Genomic DNA, 18,187 nt, shown 5'->3' on the forward strand with positions numbered 1-18,187 from the left:
CCGGTGGAGTTAACTGGTGGGGGGGGGGGGGCTTAGGGGTTAAACTAGGGGTGGCGGTAAAATGGGGGTTAAACTGGGGGGGGGGGGGGGGGGTTGGTGGGGTTTAACTGAAACTGAAGGGGGTTAACTGTGTGGGGATGGGGGTGGGGGTGGTGTTGGGGGGTTTGGGAACTGTGTTGCAGGAAGGGTGAATTTGTACGGAAAAAAATTACACAAACATGGCAATACAAATTCTAGTAGGCTATAAGTATAGCAGAATTTTTTTTGAAAATCTTGCAAATATTTTTGCAAAAAGATTATACAGATAATAAATTTATAATTATAATTTGTAACAATTATAGATTATAATAAGTTATAATTCACTATAAAGGGTTTTATTGGATTGAGTTTTTATGGAAATGATCTGTTTTAATGACAATATAACATTTTCATGGTCTAAGTTTGCAACAATAATGAATTGTAAGGACATTTTGGACAAAATTTTCCTATTGTTATCGATTTTTATCCATGAAATTCTGAAGCGGGTGGCAAGCAAACTAACTATTATGAGCTCATTTGTTTTTCATATCTTATATCACAAGATGAAGCGTTCAGCCATAATAATAATACGTAAGATAACAAAAACAACTCGCAAAAATTGAAACGTTGGGGGGTGGTGGAAAAAGGCCAAAACTTGTTCGACCCCACCTCCACCCCACATTTTTAATTTTAAACTTCCATAGCTTTGTAATGTGTTTTTGCGGCGCAATGCGCAATATTAAGTATGATGAAGATGCAAAGCATGAACAATATTCCAATTCACATAATAATTTTAGCTTGCTGAGTATCAAAATTTTAAGAGGACAAAAAATTCAAAAACTAACAAATGAAACATAATAATTTATCTGGAGAAAAAATGCTCCAAAAACAAATGTTCCCTCACTGTCTCAGAACAAAAACTATAAAATTTTATGCATTTTTATGAATGTTAGACTTCGAGTTATAGAAAGCACTAAAATGTGTAGTAATCAAATATTGTATAATCAAATATAATTGTTGTTTTTAACCCACCTTTTGTTTCTCCGGGTTGGTTTTGTTTCTCCAAACAAATTCAACCTTTTAACTAACCCTTCTTGGCGAAATATTTCTATCGTTCGAAAGATATTGTTGTCTTGAGCTCAAAAAGATATTTAATCTCAAACCATTTTCCGTAGAGTTATGGTGTTGTGAAGATTGCCACTATGACCAACTTGGGATAACAAACTTGGTCGACATAAAAAGTTCTGGACTCTGGAACTTTCGACAGAATTATATCCATAGCGCACGGTGCATTTGACCGACAATCTTTTTGGTCGAGTTGGATCATTTCAAGTAAACCTCGACACACGCCGCGGCTAAACGCCTCATATGCGGTTTCGGCTAATTCGTTCATTAGGTTAATCAACACAATTGTTGAGATTCCCCGAACTGGCGGAGCTTCTTTTGAGTTGTTTATAACAGTAACTAAAAATTTAACAGCGCCCTCAGTTACTAAAACACTTTTAGCGCTCGAGTTTGTACTAATGTTCGCCAAGATAGCAACATACCACTTTCGACAAACGTTGTCAGCTTCAGAACTGAACCAAAAGTTTAGAATTTTGGGTATAATTCCTAATTCTGTCAACAAAATTTTCCCATTTTCTAGACCACAAGTAACGTTAACTAAAACGCCCAAACAGCGCTGCTTCAAATCGGTTTGTAAGTTTTCGTTTTCGAGAAGTTTCAAAATCAAATGAATGACATTTTGGTTCATTAAGGCCTCGCTCAATGTGATATTTCGTTTTGTTTTGTTGTCGATTTCTCGAAGAATTTTGCGCAGTTCGTCGGAGCTTCCATCATTGGTGCAAATTATGAATTTGTCGACTAAAGCAGAAGCTAATTTTTCGGAAGTAACGGCCATTGTTTTCAATGAATAAAACTGAATGAATTAATTGATTACAAAACTATTGTAGAGTACAGCATAAATTTAAAACATGTTATGATGGACTTTCGTTATACTCGTTTTTTATTCAATAGTAGCTACGTTTCTTTATTGTAATTTTCTTGCAGCATGACTTATGGTATCAAAAATACGCATTTTTTCTCTTAAAGTGGCTTACAAAAAGACTTTTCAATCGGATGGTCGAGAGTAGAAAAAAAAACACTTCTACGTTCAATCTGCAGTATCAAGTATGGCTTGATGTTTTTACAGTTTCACAGTGAAAAGCCTGATCCAAATACTAATTACTTAAGCTGTGAAGTACCTGCAAGCACTCATTTTACAAATTGTAGCGCACGTGCAATTATCAAACAAACAACCATCAAAGCAATTGTCACGGCTGGGCTCTTGGTTCTTTTCCACCAGCATCCCACCATAATAAAGTTTTAATTTTTAAAAAAAAAAACAACTTGTACGTTGTGATAAACTAAGGAAAATTTGCATACCCGTACTGTAGTTCCATAAATATTATTCGATTATATTAGATTTCAATATTAAAAAAATTGATTATAATCGATTAAAAATGTTAACAATGGATTATAATTTAGTATTTGTCAAATCTAAACAAGCCAAATTTATCAATTAAAATCAATTATTGTTCCGACTTTCGATACTAAAGTAACGGAATATTTGTGCTCGGGGTGGGTTTTTTTTTTCTTCAGACAAATTTCGACTTTTTAACTAGCCATTTTTGACGGAATTTTTTTTATATCATTCAAAAGGTATTGTTGTCCTGAGCTCAAATTTGAAAAGATATTTTACCTGTGATCATTTTCCGTAAGGTTATGGGGGTTTAAAGATTGCCATTTTGGCCAATTTGGGACAATTAACGCGCGATATATTTCGCGCTATTAACGCGTAAGCGGAGATTTGGTGGCAGGACAATCTACCCTATTCCAAACTACCCTATACCATTCTACCCTATGCCATTTTACCCTACATACCAATCTACCCTATACCAATCTACCCTATAATAATCTACCCTATACTAATCTGCCCTATATACCATAATGAGGTATCATAATTTAATCTTTCAAAGTCCTAATTAGAATCGGAAAGATACAGCACGTGTTAATTCATTTGAGTCTAAATTTTTGGACTCAATTTGAGTCTTTCACTTAAGGAAATTGTTCTAAAGACTAAATCGCAATTCGAGTCTCAAAATTTGAAATTTATTTCAATTAACAAGTTTTAATCCCCAATTTTCAAAATCACGTACAAGAATGAAACCAAAACTACGTCATTATATCAATTTTCTTTGGAATAACATCTACTAAAATGAGTCAAATTTCTTGGGGTTTATCCCAACAGAATCGGCGAACGCTTGTAATCGGTGGCCACGAGTTTACGAAAAAACAGGAAACAAAGAATGGAAACATTCACTGGAAGTGTTCAAGATGGGGGTCCCATAAATGCAAAACGACAGCAATAACCAGAGAAAACGATCTTATTTCCTGTAGAAATGAGCACACGCACGCAACATTGGATTAAAATTTCTGTTCGTTCATGCTTTGAACTCATTTCCATTTTGAACGCGCAAGTTTTACGTTGCTTTGATATTTTGTTCACGTGCGTCAATTGTTCTTTGATCATAATTAATGGTTCTTTGATTTGTTCGGAAATATACTGTTTCGGATTCTTCAAGAGGATGGGGTAAGTTTCAATTGCTTTAATTATAGGGTAGAATGGTATAGGGTAGATTGGTATAGGGTAGATTGGTATGTAGGATAGAATAGTATAGGGTAGATTAGCATAGGGTAGATTGGAATAGGGTAGAATGTCATGGAACCGGAGATTTAATCCGTCTTAGAAATCGTTCCAAATTGGTTGAACGGAGCTAATTCGCCATAATTGATTTGTTACAAGGAGCGAAATCTATTCTTTTGTACTTTATATGGCGCGTGGGGGGATGATTTTCATTAAAAAATTTCAAAATTTTGAATTTTTTTTTCATTTTATTTTATTTCATTTAATTTTTTATGTTATTACTGCTGCTCCATAAACCTTAAAGGGCAGTCGGAACATTCAGGGCTTCTTCCTGATACGAGCAGTCTTGTTATAGATTATAACCAATTATAAAGGATAATAATACAATTTTTTGATTCTCGTCTTTGGTGATCTTTACTTTCTCTCCCGAATCCAATTTACCTCCTTTTGTCTTCATAGGGGGGGGGGGGGGGGGAGGGGGTAAAAACTGGGGGAGGTGGAGTGGCTCTTTTTCCTCCCCCCCCCCACCTCACACGAGCTTCAATATATTAGTGTAACGAGTGGTTTTACGAGGTTGAGTGTGAAGACCAAATATTTTTGTCGTGGCCTTATTAGTCTGTATGTAAATTTTCATAACAATCGAACAATGTGGTCAACAAATTTACATGAAAAAATTTGCAGGTGGGGGGGGGAAAGGAAAAAGAGCCGGTGGAGTTAACTGGTGGGGGGGGCTTAGGGGTTAAACTAGGGGTGGCGGTAAAATGGGGGTTAAACTGGGGGGGGGGGGGGGGGTTGGTGGGGTTTAACTGAAACTGAAGGGGGTTAACTGTGTGGGGATGGGGGTGGGGGTGGTGTTGGGGGTTTGGGAACTGTGTTGCAGGAAGGGTGAATTTGTACGGAAAAAAATTACACAAACATGGCAATACAAATTCTAGTAGGCTATAAGTATAGCAGAATTTTTTTTGAAAATCTTGCAAATATTTTTGCAAAAAGATTATACAGATAATAAATTTATAATTATAATTTGTAACAATTATAGATTATAATAAGTTATAATTCACTATAAAGGGTTTTATTGGATTGAGTTTTTATGGAAATGATCTGTTTTAATGACAATATAACATTTTCATGGTCTAAGTTTGCAACAATAATGAATTGTAAGGACATTTTGGACAAAATTTTCCTATTGTTATCGATTTTTATCCATGAAATTCTGAAGCGGGTGGCAAGCAAACTAACTATTATGAGCTCATTTGTTTTTCATATCTTATATCACAAGATGAAGCGTTCAGCCATAATAATAATACGTAAGATAACAAAAACAACTCGCAAAAATTGAAACGTTGGGGGGTGGTGGAAAAAGGCCAAAACTTGTTCGACCCCACCTCCACCCCACATTTTTAATTTTAAACTTCCATAGCTTTGTAATGTGTTTTTGCGGCGCAATGCGCAATATTAAGTATGATGAAGATGCAAAGCATGAACAATATTCCAATTCACATAATAATTTTAGCTTGCTGAGTATCAAAATTTTAAGAGGACAAAAAATTCAAAAACTAACAAATGAAACATAATAATTTATCTGGAGAAAAAATGCTCCAAAAACAAATGTTCCCTCACTGTCTCAGAACAAAAACTATAAAATTTTATGCATTTTTATGAATGTTAGACTTCGAGTTATAGAAAGCACTAAAATGTGTAGTAATCAAATATTGTATAATCAAATATAATTGTTGTTTTTAACCCACCTTTTGTTTCTCCGGGTTGGTTTTGTTTCTCCAAACAAATTCAACCTTTTAACTAACCCTTCTTGGCGAAATATTTCTATCGTTCGAAAGATATTGTTGTCTTGAGCTCAAAAAGATATTTAATCTCAAACCATTTTCCGTAGAGTTATGGTGTTGTGAAGATTGCCACTATGACCAACTTGGGATAATAAACGTGGCAAATTTTTCTCGCTAATAACTCGTAAGCGGAGATTCAAACCATGTTAGAAATCGTTTCAACGTTCCGAAAAAATTTTGAGGCATGCTTTTTGATCGATTTAAAACTGTGATATATGCAAAGTTTTATGCGACACTTTCTAGTTTTCAGAGTATGTGGTGGCTGCTTTTCAACAAAAATTCTTGAAATTTCTTAAAATTATTTTTCTTTTTTTGACATTTTCATCCTTTCTTCTAAACCAAACACTACTCCATGCACTTTAAAAAACAGTTGGAACATTCAGGGCTTCACTTGATACGAGCAGTTTTGTTGTTTCAACTTTCGAAGAAAGTGACGAAATGGTTGTACTCGCGGTGGTTTGTTTTCTCCGTGCAACTTTCGACATTTTAACTGGCGAATTCTGACGGAATTTCGTTTATCAACCGAAAAGTATTGTTGTCCTAACCAAATGTATTTCTCCGAGAGTCTGGATCAAAATGTTGTTTTGTAAATAAAGAAAATTCTAAGCCATAAAGACAAATACGGACCAATTTTAAAATCTCTCACCCGCACTTTATTTATCTATAGCAAATTCTCCCCACTAGCCATGTATTCACTTTGAAAATGATTTTGAACAAGTTGTGCATTTTGAGCAAAAATGCAAACTAATTGGACGAAATAAAATGACATAGAAATGCAATGGCTTATCAGTTGATCACCTAAATTAAAATATTCAAAAGATTTTATCTCGTAAAACTGTGCAATGAATCGGTTCAGCCTGTATACTTGAGGTTAGTTGTAGAAATATTGCATTTTGATGACCCTAATTGGTTTTTGGGGGAAAATAAGCAATTCATTCAAAAATAATTACACAAGAAGTTTGTTTTTTGACCCCTGCGGTCTGTTTTTTTTCAAATTTCATTTTCAACGCTTCATTATGAGCCTTGCTGCAAAAGTGATTACTTTGTTTCGAACATTAAAATTCTCGTTGTCATCCTTTTGTTTGTATTTTAGCATGTTAAAAACTGAACATGAGAGGTAAAAATTCTAATTTCTGTCACAAAAATCTAATTGATTTCTTTTGCCAGATTTTCTTCCTGCTATAACCTGACTTCCCAGAAGCCGATTCTGGAACATTCTGCTTGATACTAAAATGCAATTTATCTATGCAATTGTTTACATTTATGAAGTGAAATCAATCCGAAAGGCTTACCTTTAATATTATTTTCAGCAAAAAGGCAACCTGCAGCTATGTTTTTCATATGCACGAAACTTTAAGCCAGCTTCTGGTCTTACTAGGTTTTCCTTCTATATTTGTCTGCCTTCTTTTCAAGTCCCTGGAACAAAACAGGAACATCGGTCACCCCCAAAGCAGTATAGGGGTGGACTTTAACTTGGTACTAGGTTTGAGTACTATGAGCCAATCGTAATTAATAGTTCTTTGCAAGCAGCACTCAGAAATTTTAATTCTGTTATGAATTACTTTATGAGGTGGCCGATCTTCATTTGGTCAAAATGATAGGTTGGATGTCCATAATTTGGCCCGTAAAGAGATTTATTTTGCGAATAGCATTCCGCAATTAACAGCCCATTTTTCCAGTGTCCAGTCCAAACTGAACAGTCTTGAGGGCTACTTGCAGAAATTGAAGGATGAGATGAAGGGGAGGGAGGAGAGATTGAAGGAGGCTCTGGAAGGCCAGAGGTACTTCAGAATGGCGGAGGAGTTGGAGTTGTGGATGGCCACTACTGAGGCCAAACTGGCTGCCAGGGAACCCGGCAAGGTACGACGACTGACCATTTTAGACTTGGCAGCTGCAAGGCTTTGTAGATCCCTTATGGGTCCTATAAGATCATGCACGGATTCTATGATTGCCAGTATGGCTGTGGCTAGCGCTACGCAGAAGCGGTTTTCCGTAAAGAGATAAGCTTTTAGCACGTTAATCCTTTTGCTTGAGGATAAATTGTCGTAAATCATTTCGTGCATTTACTTAATAATTTACAAAATTAATATGTGACAGGGGCGGATCTAGGATTTTCTCGAGGGTGGGCGGAGTTTCAAAAAAAAAATCAAAAATTTTGACGATCTTTTTTTTAGGTCGACCAAATTGATTTTTCGAGCCCTCCCAAAGCACTGTTTTGCCCCTATTTTGGCTAAATTTTCTGCGCCGCAGGCAAATTTTTGAAAAAACAGTCAAAAAAGCCGTTTTTGGGCCATTTTTGAAAAATTTTGACAAAAAATTGCGTTTTTTTGGCGCGCGCTTCCCCTCAAATTTAGTAAATTTTAGGCGCCTTTAGAAAACTTTTAGGCGCCTTTAGAAAAGTTTTAGGCGCCTTTAGAAAAATTTTAGGGTCGGTCGGCCAAAAATGGATTTCTGAAAAAGTATCAAAGGGGGACCCTTTGGGTCGGCAGGGGGTCGAATCCCTGAAGGAAAAGGGAAGCGTCCGCCCCCCCTCCCCTAAATCCGCCCCTGATATGTGAACCCGTACATTTTGAAAAATAATCATATTTTCCAAGACATGAACTTAAATTAGAAAAAAAGCGGTTTTTTTAGGATATGAATTCGTGTCTGAAACTGATGAAGAAACACGAACTGTTAGAAGAGGATGTGAGACAACACAGAGACGCACTGGAGACCATGTACACTCTGAGTAAGACATTCTTCGATGCCAACCACTTCGACAGGGACACCATCAGAGCCAGACAGGACACACTCCAGAAGAGATATGTCAACCTCAAGGTCAGTCAGTCACCAAGTCACCAAGGTCAAGGGAGGCCAAAACAGTTGATCTACGTTCAAAGATAAAACAGCACTCTTTTTGATTTGCCGTCTCAAGGTCAGGGGAGGACAAAAGTTCAAATTAAGTTCAAAGACAGCACAGTATTTCGAATTCCTCAAGGTCATTCATTAAAGGTGAAGGGAAAAGTCAAATTATTAAAATATTTTACCAGGTGCTAAACTTAAACAGACTCCGTTTGCCAACGTCATGGTCACTATGTCATGAAAATGAATGAAAAGAGGTAGAAAAAAATCATTTATTAACTAGCAGATGCGAAATATCAAACTTTTCTGTTTTTTGGGTAATGTTTCTGGATAAGGTTTTCATTCTGGACAGATGCGATAGTATATTTGGTGGGTTCCATTAACGCTCGCAGTTTTGGTAGTACAATGAATGTAATTTAAGACATGAATATTCTTCTTTATTGTAATCAGGAGCCAATGAGACTACACAAAGAGTGGCAGGAGGATGCGCTGGAGCTGCACAAGTTCTACAGACAGGTGGATGACACCCAGGCATGGATGAGGGAGAGGGAGCCACTCATCGGAAACATCACAATAGGTAACTTAGATTTCTCTAGTACAGTTAAAGCTCAACATTCCGATCTTGTTACCTACGCGCCCACCCCTGTGATTTTTTATAATTTTTATCTTTTTTTTAGATTCTTGCTTGTATGTAGAACAGCCTAAATTTCATCCCAATTCTTCCTTTTTAAAACTTCAGTGCCTCATTTCAATTTCGGATTAGAAACAGTTTTTCAAAAAGTTTCGTCCCCTTCGATAGCTCTTACGAAACTTATCCGCATAAATGTTTTGTTTAATTTGGCCTATTGGGCCCTTGACAAAACTTTTCGAAATCCCTGCCAAAAAAATGATACGGGTCGAAGTGTTGAATCGAAGCTGAAGATCGAAATAACATTGCTTGCGACATAATGCTCATTGAACGTATCTATTCATGGAGCTTTTGGAACAATCAGAGCTTTTCTACTTAATCCAACACTTTTGTGGCTAATTTCGGACAATAGCAATAAGAGGGTGGAAACGAATTCATGGGAAATTTTGCCATTGTTGCGCTCCGCTGTTGATGGTGATTGCGGGTTCAAATCGCACATGCGCTGCAATTTGCAAGGTGGAGCTCTTGCAAGTGAGTCATAGCTTAATGGCGCCATTGTGAGTCATAGCCATTAACCTCCGTGTTAGGGCGCCGGCGTCTTCTCTACTATACAGTCCAAAAATCTTTTTGTTATTTTGAAAATTGCATCATGATTCTCGAATCTGCTTGGTTGAAACTACTAACAACTAATAACAGCAAAATAAAATCAAGATTTTCGTTAACAACAGAAGCTCAATGAACAATTTGGCAATTTTGGGCCGTATAACAGAAAAGACGCCACCTCTGGGCTGGTTGACTAAAAAATAGAAATAGTGTCTGTGAGTGAAAATGATCATTTATTTAGGTCGCCATTTCATTGATGCCGTGAAACTGAAGAAAAGACACAGTAAACTTCAGAATGAGATGGAGAAATACAAACCGACTCTAACTGAAGTGATGGACACAGCGGACGAACTGATGCACAATGACCACTTTGCAAAAGAAGCCATCAAGAAGGAGAAGGAAAATGTTTCGGAGAGGTGGAAGGTTCTGGAAACAGTGGCTGCGAAAAGAGAAAAAGACCTGGACAACAGCATTATGGTTTGCCCGTTTGCTATAGTCTGTACCGTCAGTAGTTCCACTAGCAGAAAAACTTATTTTAATTAGTTTATTAATAATTAATAATAATTAATGATAATAAAACGTTCTCAAGGACGCGGTTTGTTACACTGATAATTTAGTTCATTTCATCATTTACCGATCACCGAACTTAAACGCACGCTGAAGGCTTTATAGCCTGTTATAAAGCGCGCGGTATGAATAATTTGTAGAATGTGTCTACAAGGAACTATGTTTAAAAAACTCAATTAAAAAGTCTTCATCTATGAAAATAACAAAAATTATCGAAAATGTCTCGTTCCGGCATCGAAAATGTATATAACGTTTTCTTCGATGATAAACATACGCCTTGAATCTATAAAATATCCTTCTAAAATTTTCAGAAACTTTCCTACTAAATTGTTTCCCATAAGGAGAACTGCATAATTACGACAGTTCGTAAATTATTTTTTCCAAATGGTGTGTAACTATTTGCAGGCGCACGAGTACTTCCTGCAGGCGAATGAGAGTGAGAACTGGATCCGAGAGAGACAGAAGAATCTGGACAGAAAAGTGGGCTTGCAGTGGCCCAAGAACATAGACGCACTCATTGTTAGTTACTCTAAACTGTTGAATCAAACACACTTCTTACACTCTACCACAACTCAGGTCCTCAAGGCCTACAGGAGTTTTACTGCAACTATGCTGCGATGTTTTGGACTGCTCTATAATATATTTTTGAAGTTTTGCAATGATTGATCAAGGACTTATTTTTGATGAGAAAAATTCCCTTAATAGAGAATTGGCCGACTTAAAAAATGGATAAGTACAAAAATTATGAAATACTTCCGTTCCTCAGTAAAAAGAAAACATTCTTTTTAGTCTGAGAGTAAACGAACCGAGAAACTCATCGACGAAGTCGAACATTACAAACCAAACATCGAAGAGTTACACAACAAGGCACAGCAGTGTGATGCAACACAGGATGACGTCACAGACTCCATTGACCAGACTCTTGACGAGGTTGCGGAGGTGCATGTGAGGAGGGCGATTGTAGTTATTCCTTACCAGACGGATGCGCCGAGACATCTGTCGGTGGAATCGAGGGAATTGGTGACAATTTTGGACACTTTTCCAGATGTAAGTTAGGATCCAGTCGTGAAATCCTTCTTTAATTGTTCGTTACATTTATAATTTTTCTAATTTTAATTTAAGTTTTCAAATTTTTATGGCTTTTTATGGCTCGATTTTATATGCTGCATTTTTGCTTTAGGAAAAATGATCCAATCACAGTTCTAATTTTTCTGTGCTTTTCTCATTTATTATACAATAAGAAAATCATTTATTACTCTTATGAGGATATATAACACAACCAAAAAACCGTTATTTACAATCCTGATGACTTTTTGAAACATCCGGTGAAAATTTGAAACATTTGCAACAATCTCAAGTGAATTTTAGTTACCGTTTTAGAATCTATTCAAAGTGCAAAATGAAGAAGGCTACAGTGGCCTTGTGCCTGGAGACCACTTGAAAGAGGAAACTCCAGGAGATCGCTTGAGCAAGAGTAGTTCACGTGAGCTACTCATTGACTTGGACCGGTAAGTCAGCCAATGTCAAAATCAATTATTCACAAAGGAAAAGGACCAGCAGATGACAAAAATAGCTTTAATGGAATTCAATGTCATTAGCTATCTTTTTTGACGTTTTCTTAAAACTCTGCTGCTCCATAAAATTTATTTTGCTTTTTAATTAAGCAAAAAAAATTCATTGAAAGTCGAAAGTTGACGTTTTTTTTTTACGAAACAAGGCGATTTAGTTTCTGTTTTTATTTTGCGTTCCTTGGCTCTTTTTCAACTGTCTGTTGGCTATGTTTAACGATGATGGGCTCTAGCATATGGGACTAATCAATTCGGATAGGACCCCATTTAAAAAATCTATCTTCTGACGCATATGAGTTATGAACATGATTTTGGACTTACCTTTCTTACTTTGATGAGCATAGATCAGTGATGGACAAGCAGGCGAACATAGAGAGGATGTATGAGAGGGTGCTGGGGGAGTTGAAAATTAGGGAGAAGAAGTTGGCGGACAGGTTGAAGATGAGCAGACTGGTCAGTCAGGCCGCGTCACTCAACAACTGGCTTGGCACTAAGGCGAGTTAATAATAATCATAATAAATTCTTTTCATACCAGTGATTATTCAGCAGGCATTTGTCAATTGTCGCGGATGTACGCAAAAAGTGCCCGGAACCGCGATGACCAAAATGTGAAACAATAAGTCGAATCATATATAATTCCATCGAAACCATAAAAATTGCCGACATATAAAACCGTTAAACAGACGCATTTTCCATAATGGTTCAACAGATAATTGCATATTGTTTCCAGATTATTATTGCAAATTATGAGAAAAGCTGAATGACGCCAAAACTAGGGTCTGACGACGAGACTAGAATTTTCTCAAAAGGGGGTAACTTTCAAAAAGTTTTCGAAAACTTTGTCAAACTTTTCTTAGATCGACAAATTAAGTTTACCAACTTAGATCTCCCAACTGACCGCAAAGACCCTGTTTTGCAAAAATTTTCTGTGCTGCAGACAATCTTTTGAATAAAAAACAAAGCAAAAACTGCCATTTTTAAGCACCTTGCAAAGCGGGGAAACTCTCATTAACTCACAATTTCTTATATTTTTATCGCATGTGTGACTTCAAAACTTCAATTTTAAAATATTCTTTATTTTGGTGTTTCAATTTTTTTTTTCGAAACTTCTGATGACACTAGTTTGTTGTTCTTTTTCGCTGGAGCGAAGTTAAATTCTTATTCAAATTGTTTCTTTGTTTTAGCACGACAAGAAAGTGGTGCACGACGACCTGGTTAGCATGATTAACTACTTTTGTTTCTATAGTTTCATGGTAACTGTCAAGAAAAAAAAATTAATTGTTCAAATCGATAATTTAGGACCACGATGACGAGAACCAGATAAACAAAGCGCTGAAAAAGGCCGGAAATTTCGTCAAGGTATGTATGTGTTCATTATTATTTTTTTTATCACCTTTGAATTTGAATCCTTTGTTTCTGAAAGTGATTCAAGGTGAGTGACTAATTTTTTTCTGACGACAATAATATCGTTTAAAATCATACTAGTTTTTTTCAAGCTGGAAACTTATAACCATATCGTTGGAAATTGTACGTTTACAAATTTAGTTTGGCTTGGGATAAACCAAAAAGCATCAACCTGTCAAATGAATAGAAAAGTTACATCACTTATCGGGTTGGTTCAAAAACGCCAATCACTCAGCTTGTTTGCAATGAAATTAGCTTTACATAATTCTAGGAAAATGTGTGAAAGGTCTATGATTTGCATTATTATTTCCATATGGAGTCTTTGGTATCTTCATAAGCTGGTTTAATATTTCTCGAACCTTTTGCTGCTGTTCCTAGAAACTGGACGGGCACAAGAATTCAATCGGAACCATCGGCGAGGAGATGCTCAAGCTCGGAGCAGACGACCCCGAATTGCAATCGGAGGTGATAGAGAATGTATACCAGGTGAAAAGACTGGAGAGCACAGCTGGAGATCTGCTGGACAAGTTCGCCAGCGAGACTGCTAATTTGGAGAACGCACATGAAGTCAAACAGTATTTGAGGTTAGATCAGTCATCTTCTGAAGCTGGCTTTAATACTATCAAAGTTTTTGCAATGGTTACAACAAGTTGTGTTTGACGCCATGGAAGTTTTTTAATTGTTGCAACAACTTGTGTTTAATGTTATATGGAATTTTTTTTTACAGGTTACCTCAATTTGCAATTGTTTTCATGAAAAACTACCTTGAAATAAAAAATAAAACATTTTGCCCGAGTATAGTTTATTGTTTGAAAATTTCATGAATTTCATGAAATTCATGTAGTTGTTTCACTTGAAATTTATCTTTTCAGTTGAAATTTATCGTTTATAACTTTGTAAATATAAATTAAGAATCATAAATGATATAACTTTAACTTTCTGCTCTTATTTTTCAGAGACTGTGACGAGTTGATTGAGAGAGTGACTGACAAAGACAACTCTCTAGTGGCTGGCTACTTTGGCAGTGACTCCAATGGGAACAGCATTCTGGCCAAGAAACACGCCGCATTCCAGAACGACATCAACTCATTTGTGGAAGCTGCCAAAGAACTGGAGAGCAAATCTGGTTAGTGTATGATCGACGCTGCTCTTATACAGTTTTGATTTGCAGCTAAAGCCAAAATTTTCCTTTCATTCCAAAGTATGCATTCCCTGAAGACTCAAAAAACGGCAAAACTATAAAAATGAATCTAAAAATAATTCAGTTTTTTGTTTTTTAAAACCCGGCTGTTTTCGAAATCTCCTCAACCACTTGCAGAATAACCGGCAACTGTTGTTTATAAATTAAGTTACTTAAATAAAGTCAGCGGCGGATTTAGGGTGCACGCGTTTTCCTATGTTAATTTTGAAGGGTAGCGCGCGCCGAAAAAAAATAGTGACTATGAGATCAAAAGTTTCCAAAAATTGTCCAAAAACGGCCTTTTTAACCTGTTTTTTTTTAAAAATAAGGTCGAAAATGTTTCGAAAAATTTTGAAAATCCACCCCCCGTCGAGAAAATCTTAGATCCAACTCTGGTTAAGATACTTCCGAAGGCTCGGAAACAAAATTCTAGTACTTGTCTGACTTATTCAACTCATCATGATACTTCACTAATTTTTATTGCATAGGTATAAACAGTCTCTTGATTACTTTGATTTTTTCGACTGTAGGATATCTGTCCAACATCCACCCCGAGAGTAGGCCAGACATAGACAAGAAGTTGGACGAGATAGCGGAGAAGATCAACTCTCTGCAGAACAAAGCGGACGACCACGAGAGGCGGCTAGGGGAGATGGGGGACTTCTTCAGATTTGAGGAAGAGTTCAAAGATGCCACTCAGTGGATAGACGGCATGAATGAGATGCTGGAGGGGGTGAGTTTCAAGAATTATATATTTTCATAATCATCATATTCTGGTATAAATCTATACAACACATGCAAATGACGACCGGAGAATAGTTGGGAAGAGTTTTCAACTCCGCAGATTCTGAACTGACATCCCGGGTTGACCAAAAATGCTTATCATACAATTCTCATAAATGGGAAAATTCTTTTCATAGAGTTTCATACAATTCCATACGTACAAAAAATTGTATGAAAACTCTATGACAAGCATTTTCCCATAAATGGAAATTGTATGATAGATATTTTCTCGAAAAACCAAAAAGTTTTTTGTTCGTAAATTCATTTTCTGGCAAGTTTTCGGTAGTGTTTGCAACCAAACACAAGTGACAAAGACTTTGGGTACTCAAAGCAGCAAAGGTTGGACGGTCTTGCATTTACAATGCATAGAAACCGACTAGAATTGTCTTCGAGCTGTCCCTCACAAATGATATAACAAAATTAACAAACTTTTAGTTTTTGGCAAATTTTTTCAATGATGATTATTTCAAGTTTTTGAATTTTTCATTTTATCAGACATTGATCAAGGCTTACATAAACACGCCTTACGAAAGAAATAGGAATTTTCAGGGTTTTTGAAAAAAAAATTTTAAGTGAAAAGAAAAAAGCCAATATTATCGTATCCAGGACTACGTTATGCACACAAAAATTTAAATTTTGCATGCAAAAAATTTTTTTTCGGAAAATGTTTGTTTGCGTACAAAATTCGATTTGCGCTTGAAAAAAAAACCAAAAAGATTTTAGGGCAAATTTTTGTGTCGTATATGGAAATTGTATGGGAAGCATTTTTTTCAAAAAAATATTAGACTCAGTTTTTTTTTGTCACCAGTCTGTTCAATTGTTCTCAAAAAGCCGCAGAAATGGTTTAATTTTTTTGCTATTGTTTTTCGAAAATGTATGAAAACAATACAAATGTATGATCTTTGTTTTTACCAACACTTTTCAGTTGTTGTGAAAGTCATTCAAGCAGGGCGAATCTAGTGTTTTCTCGAGATGGGTTGGGGGCGAATTTTCAAAAAAAAACTCGAAACTTTGTTGACATTTTTTAAAGTCGGCCAATCTCTTTTTCTGAGAGCTCCCAGAACATTATTAACACCCTTTTTTGATTTTTGTTGGATTTTGGAACTGTTTGGACTGTTAAAAAAGTTTTTTTTTTAAATATGGACGTTTAAAAAAGCACTGTTAAAAAATTATTTTTGGCACTGTTTGGAATTTTTTGACAAAAAATTGCGTTTTTTCGACACGCGCTCCTCTTCAAAATTAGTGCATATTGGCGACAAAATGGCCTTTAAAAAATTTTAGGTTTGGTCAGCCAAAAATGGAAGTCATAAAATAATAGCAAAGGGGTCCTTTGGTTGGTGAGGGGGTCGATTCCCCGAGAGGAGCGGTGGTGAAGTGGTTACGTCTCCGCCTCTCAATCGAAAGGTCGGATGTTCGAGGCCCACCATGATCCGTGCTCGTTGCTTGAGGGTGAAGCAACATCACCCAGCCCAGAAAAATAACCAAAAAAATTGCATGTAGTTCCTTAACAGGGGCACAACAGCGGTTCGCCGTGTTGAGCTGTACAGCTCTCGTATTGGTCCTTTCCCCCGTGGATAAATCGCCTTAATCTTAATCTTAGGAGGGGCGTCCGTCCCCCCGTCGCCCTTTCCCGAAATCCGCTCCTGAATTCAGGGTATCAATATCTTGCAAATTGACTAAACTGAAGCAAAACATCGATGGGAGAAACGCAATCTGTGTTAGAAAAATATTAAAACATGAATTTTTCTGAAGATCATTTTTCTGGATAACAAAAAAGAATTGAAATTCAATCACAGCAAAACTAAATTTTAATATTGCTTTGAAACTTGTCTCAGGATCTTCCGAATGACGTGAACTCGGCCCACGCCCACTTGGATCGCCATCAGGACCTCATGCACGAGATGGATGCGAGGACTCCTCAGATCCAGCGCATCTCAGGGTATCTGAAGGTACTCAAACACCACCCACAGTACCTGGACATCAAACAGAGGGTGGAGAGTATCGATTATGGACTCACTGATTTGCACAAGTAAGGGCGCTATTCGACAAAAGTTCGTTTGAACAAATTATTACTTGTGTTTCCATAGTGTGTTTTTATGAGAAACCGTTTTCTATCCATGAAACGGTTAATAGCTATCAGAGATGGATTGAGGAGAGGGGGTGATCTTACTCTTTAGACCTGGCGTTTATAGTTGCGAAGCACTGTGCGGAGAAAAATCCATCAGTTAAATTTGGTATGCTAAACGTCACATTTCTATAAGAAGCAACAGAAATTAGAGTCAAAATGTCAGAATAAAAATTATTTTACTGGGTCGAAAAACTTTTCGCTTAGTACTTGACCCTGTGTTTGGGAGAAAATCTTGAAAAAAGAAAGATTTTCAAAATTTCATGTTTTTTGATTTTTTTGATAACTTTGATAATCTTGTACCCCAAAACTTACTTCATAAACACCATACGGCTGTTTGAATTTTGAAACTTAGCCCTGATACGGGTAGTATTGGTACTTCAACAGTCTCTTTTTTGTATTTGTGTGTAGTAAGTATGGCGAGAGGGAGGAGTTGCTGGAGAAGAATGTGGAGTTCCAGGTTATGCAGAAGGAGTTCAACACCAACCAGCAGTGGATGCAGGACAGGGAAAACAGGCTGGAAGAGGTAAAACGAGACAAAGTTTGAACAATATTGGCAACTTGTGTTATATGATTACTTCCTTTTTTTTTGCAACAACCTGTGTTCAGTTCTTGCATTAAAAATGCTTCCAACTGTTCAAATATTATTCAAATATCATCCAAACTGTTCGTATCTGGGCGAAATTTTAGCTTTAAAAATCGACAAAAAATATTATTTTCAGTGAAGAACATGTAAGAAATTTGGCAAAAAAAATGGACTTTCTCTATAAATTCAATTTTTCAATTTTATATTTGCACCCGCTATGTAAGTACAGAATGATAAAATTTGCGTATGGTAAGGTATTATTAGGGGCAAGCTGCCTGCTTCAATTCAATTTGAAACGACTTAACTTGCCACTTACTAGTTTTAAAAGTTAAATTTTGTATGGCAAAAAACTACC

The 18,187-nt window shown here is 36.5% G+C and overlaps 1 protein-coding gene across 1 annotated transcript in view; it reads left to right on the plus strand.

The window, feature by feature from the left end:
- Positions 1-18,187, plus strand: part of LOC134853340 (spectrin alpha chain-like) — a gene marked incomplete in the record, with an annotated part of 65,877 nt that overhangs the window by 18,268 nt on the left and 29,422 nt on the right. Inside the window, 16 exon segments of the mRNA XM_063869317.1 lie at positions 6,641-6,664; positions 7,227-7,407; positions 8,179-8,364; positions 8,839-8,965; positions 9,861-10,096; positions 10,592-10,705; positions 10,976-11,233; positions 11,567-11,694; positions 12,099-12,249; positions 12,939-12,968; positions 13,054-13,113; positions 13,537-13,742; positions 14,115-14,284; positions 14,869-15,071; positions 16,957-17,150; positions 17,658-17,772. Coding sequence (XP_063725387.1) covers positions 6,641-6,664; positions 7,227-7,407; positions 8,179-8,364; positions 8,839-8,965; positions 9,861-10,096; positions 10,592-10,705; positions 10,976-11,233; positions 11,567-11,694; positions 12,099-12,249; positions 12,939-12,968; positions 13,054-13,113; positions 13,537-13,742; positions 14,115-14,284; positions 14,869-15,071; positions 16,957-17,150; positions 17,658-17,772 — 2,383 coding nt within the window.

This window comes from Symsagittifera roscoffensis, chromosome 8 (genome assembly GCF_963678635.1).
Source record: "Symsagittifera roscoffensis chromosome 8, txSymRosc1.1, whole genome shotgun sequence".
Classification (NCBI taxonomy): Eukaryota; Metazoa; Xenacoelomorpha; order Acoela; family Convolutidae; genus Symsagittifera; species Symsagittifera roscoffensis.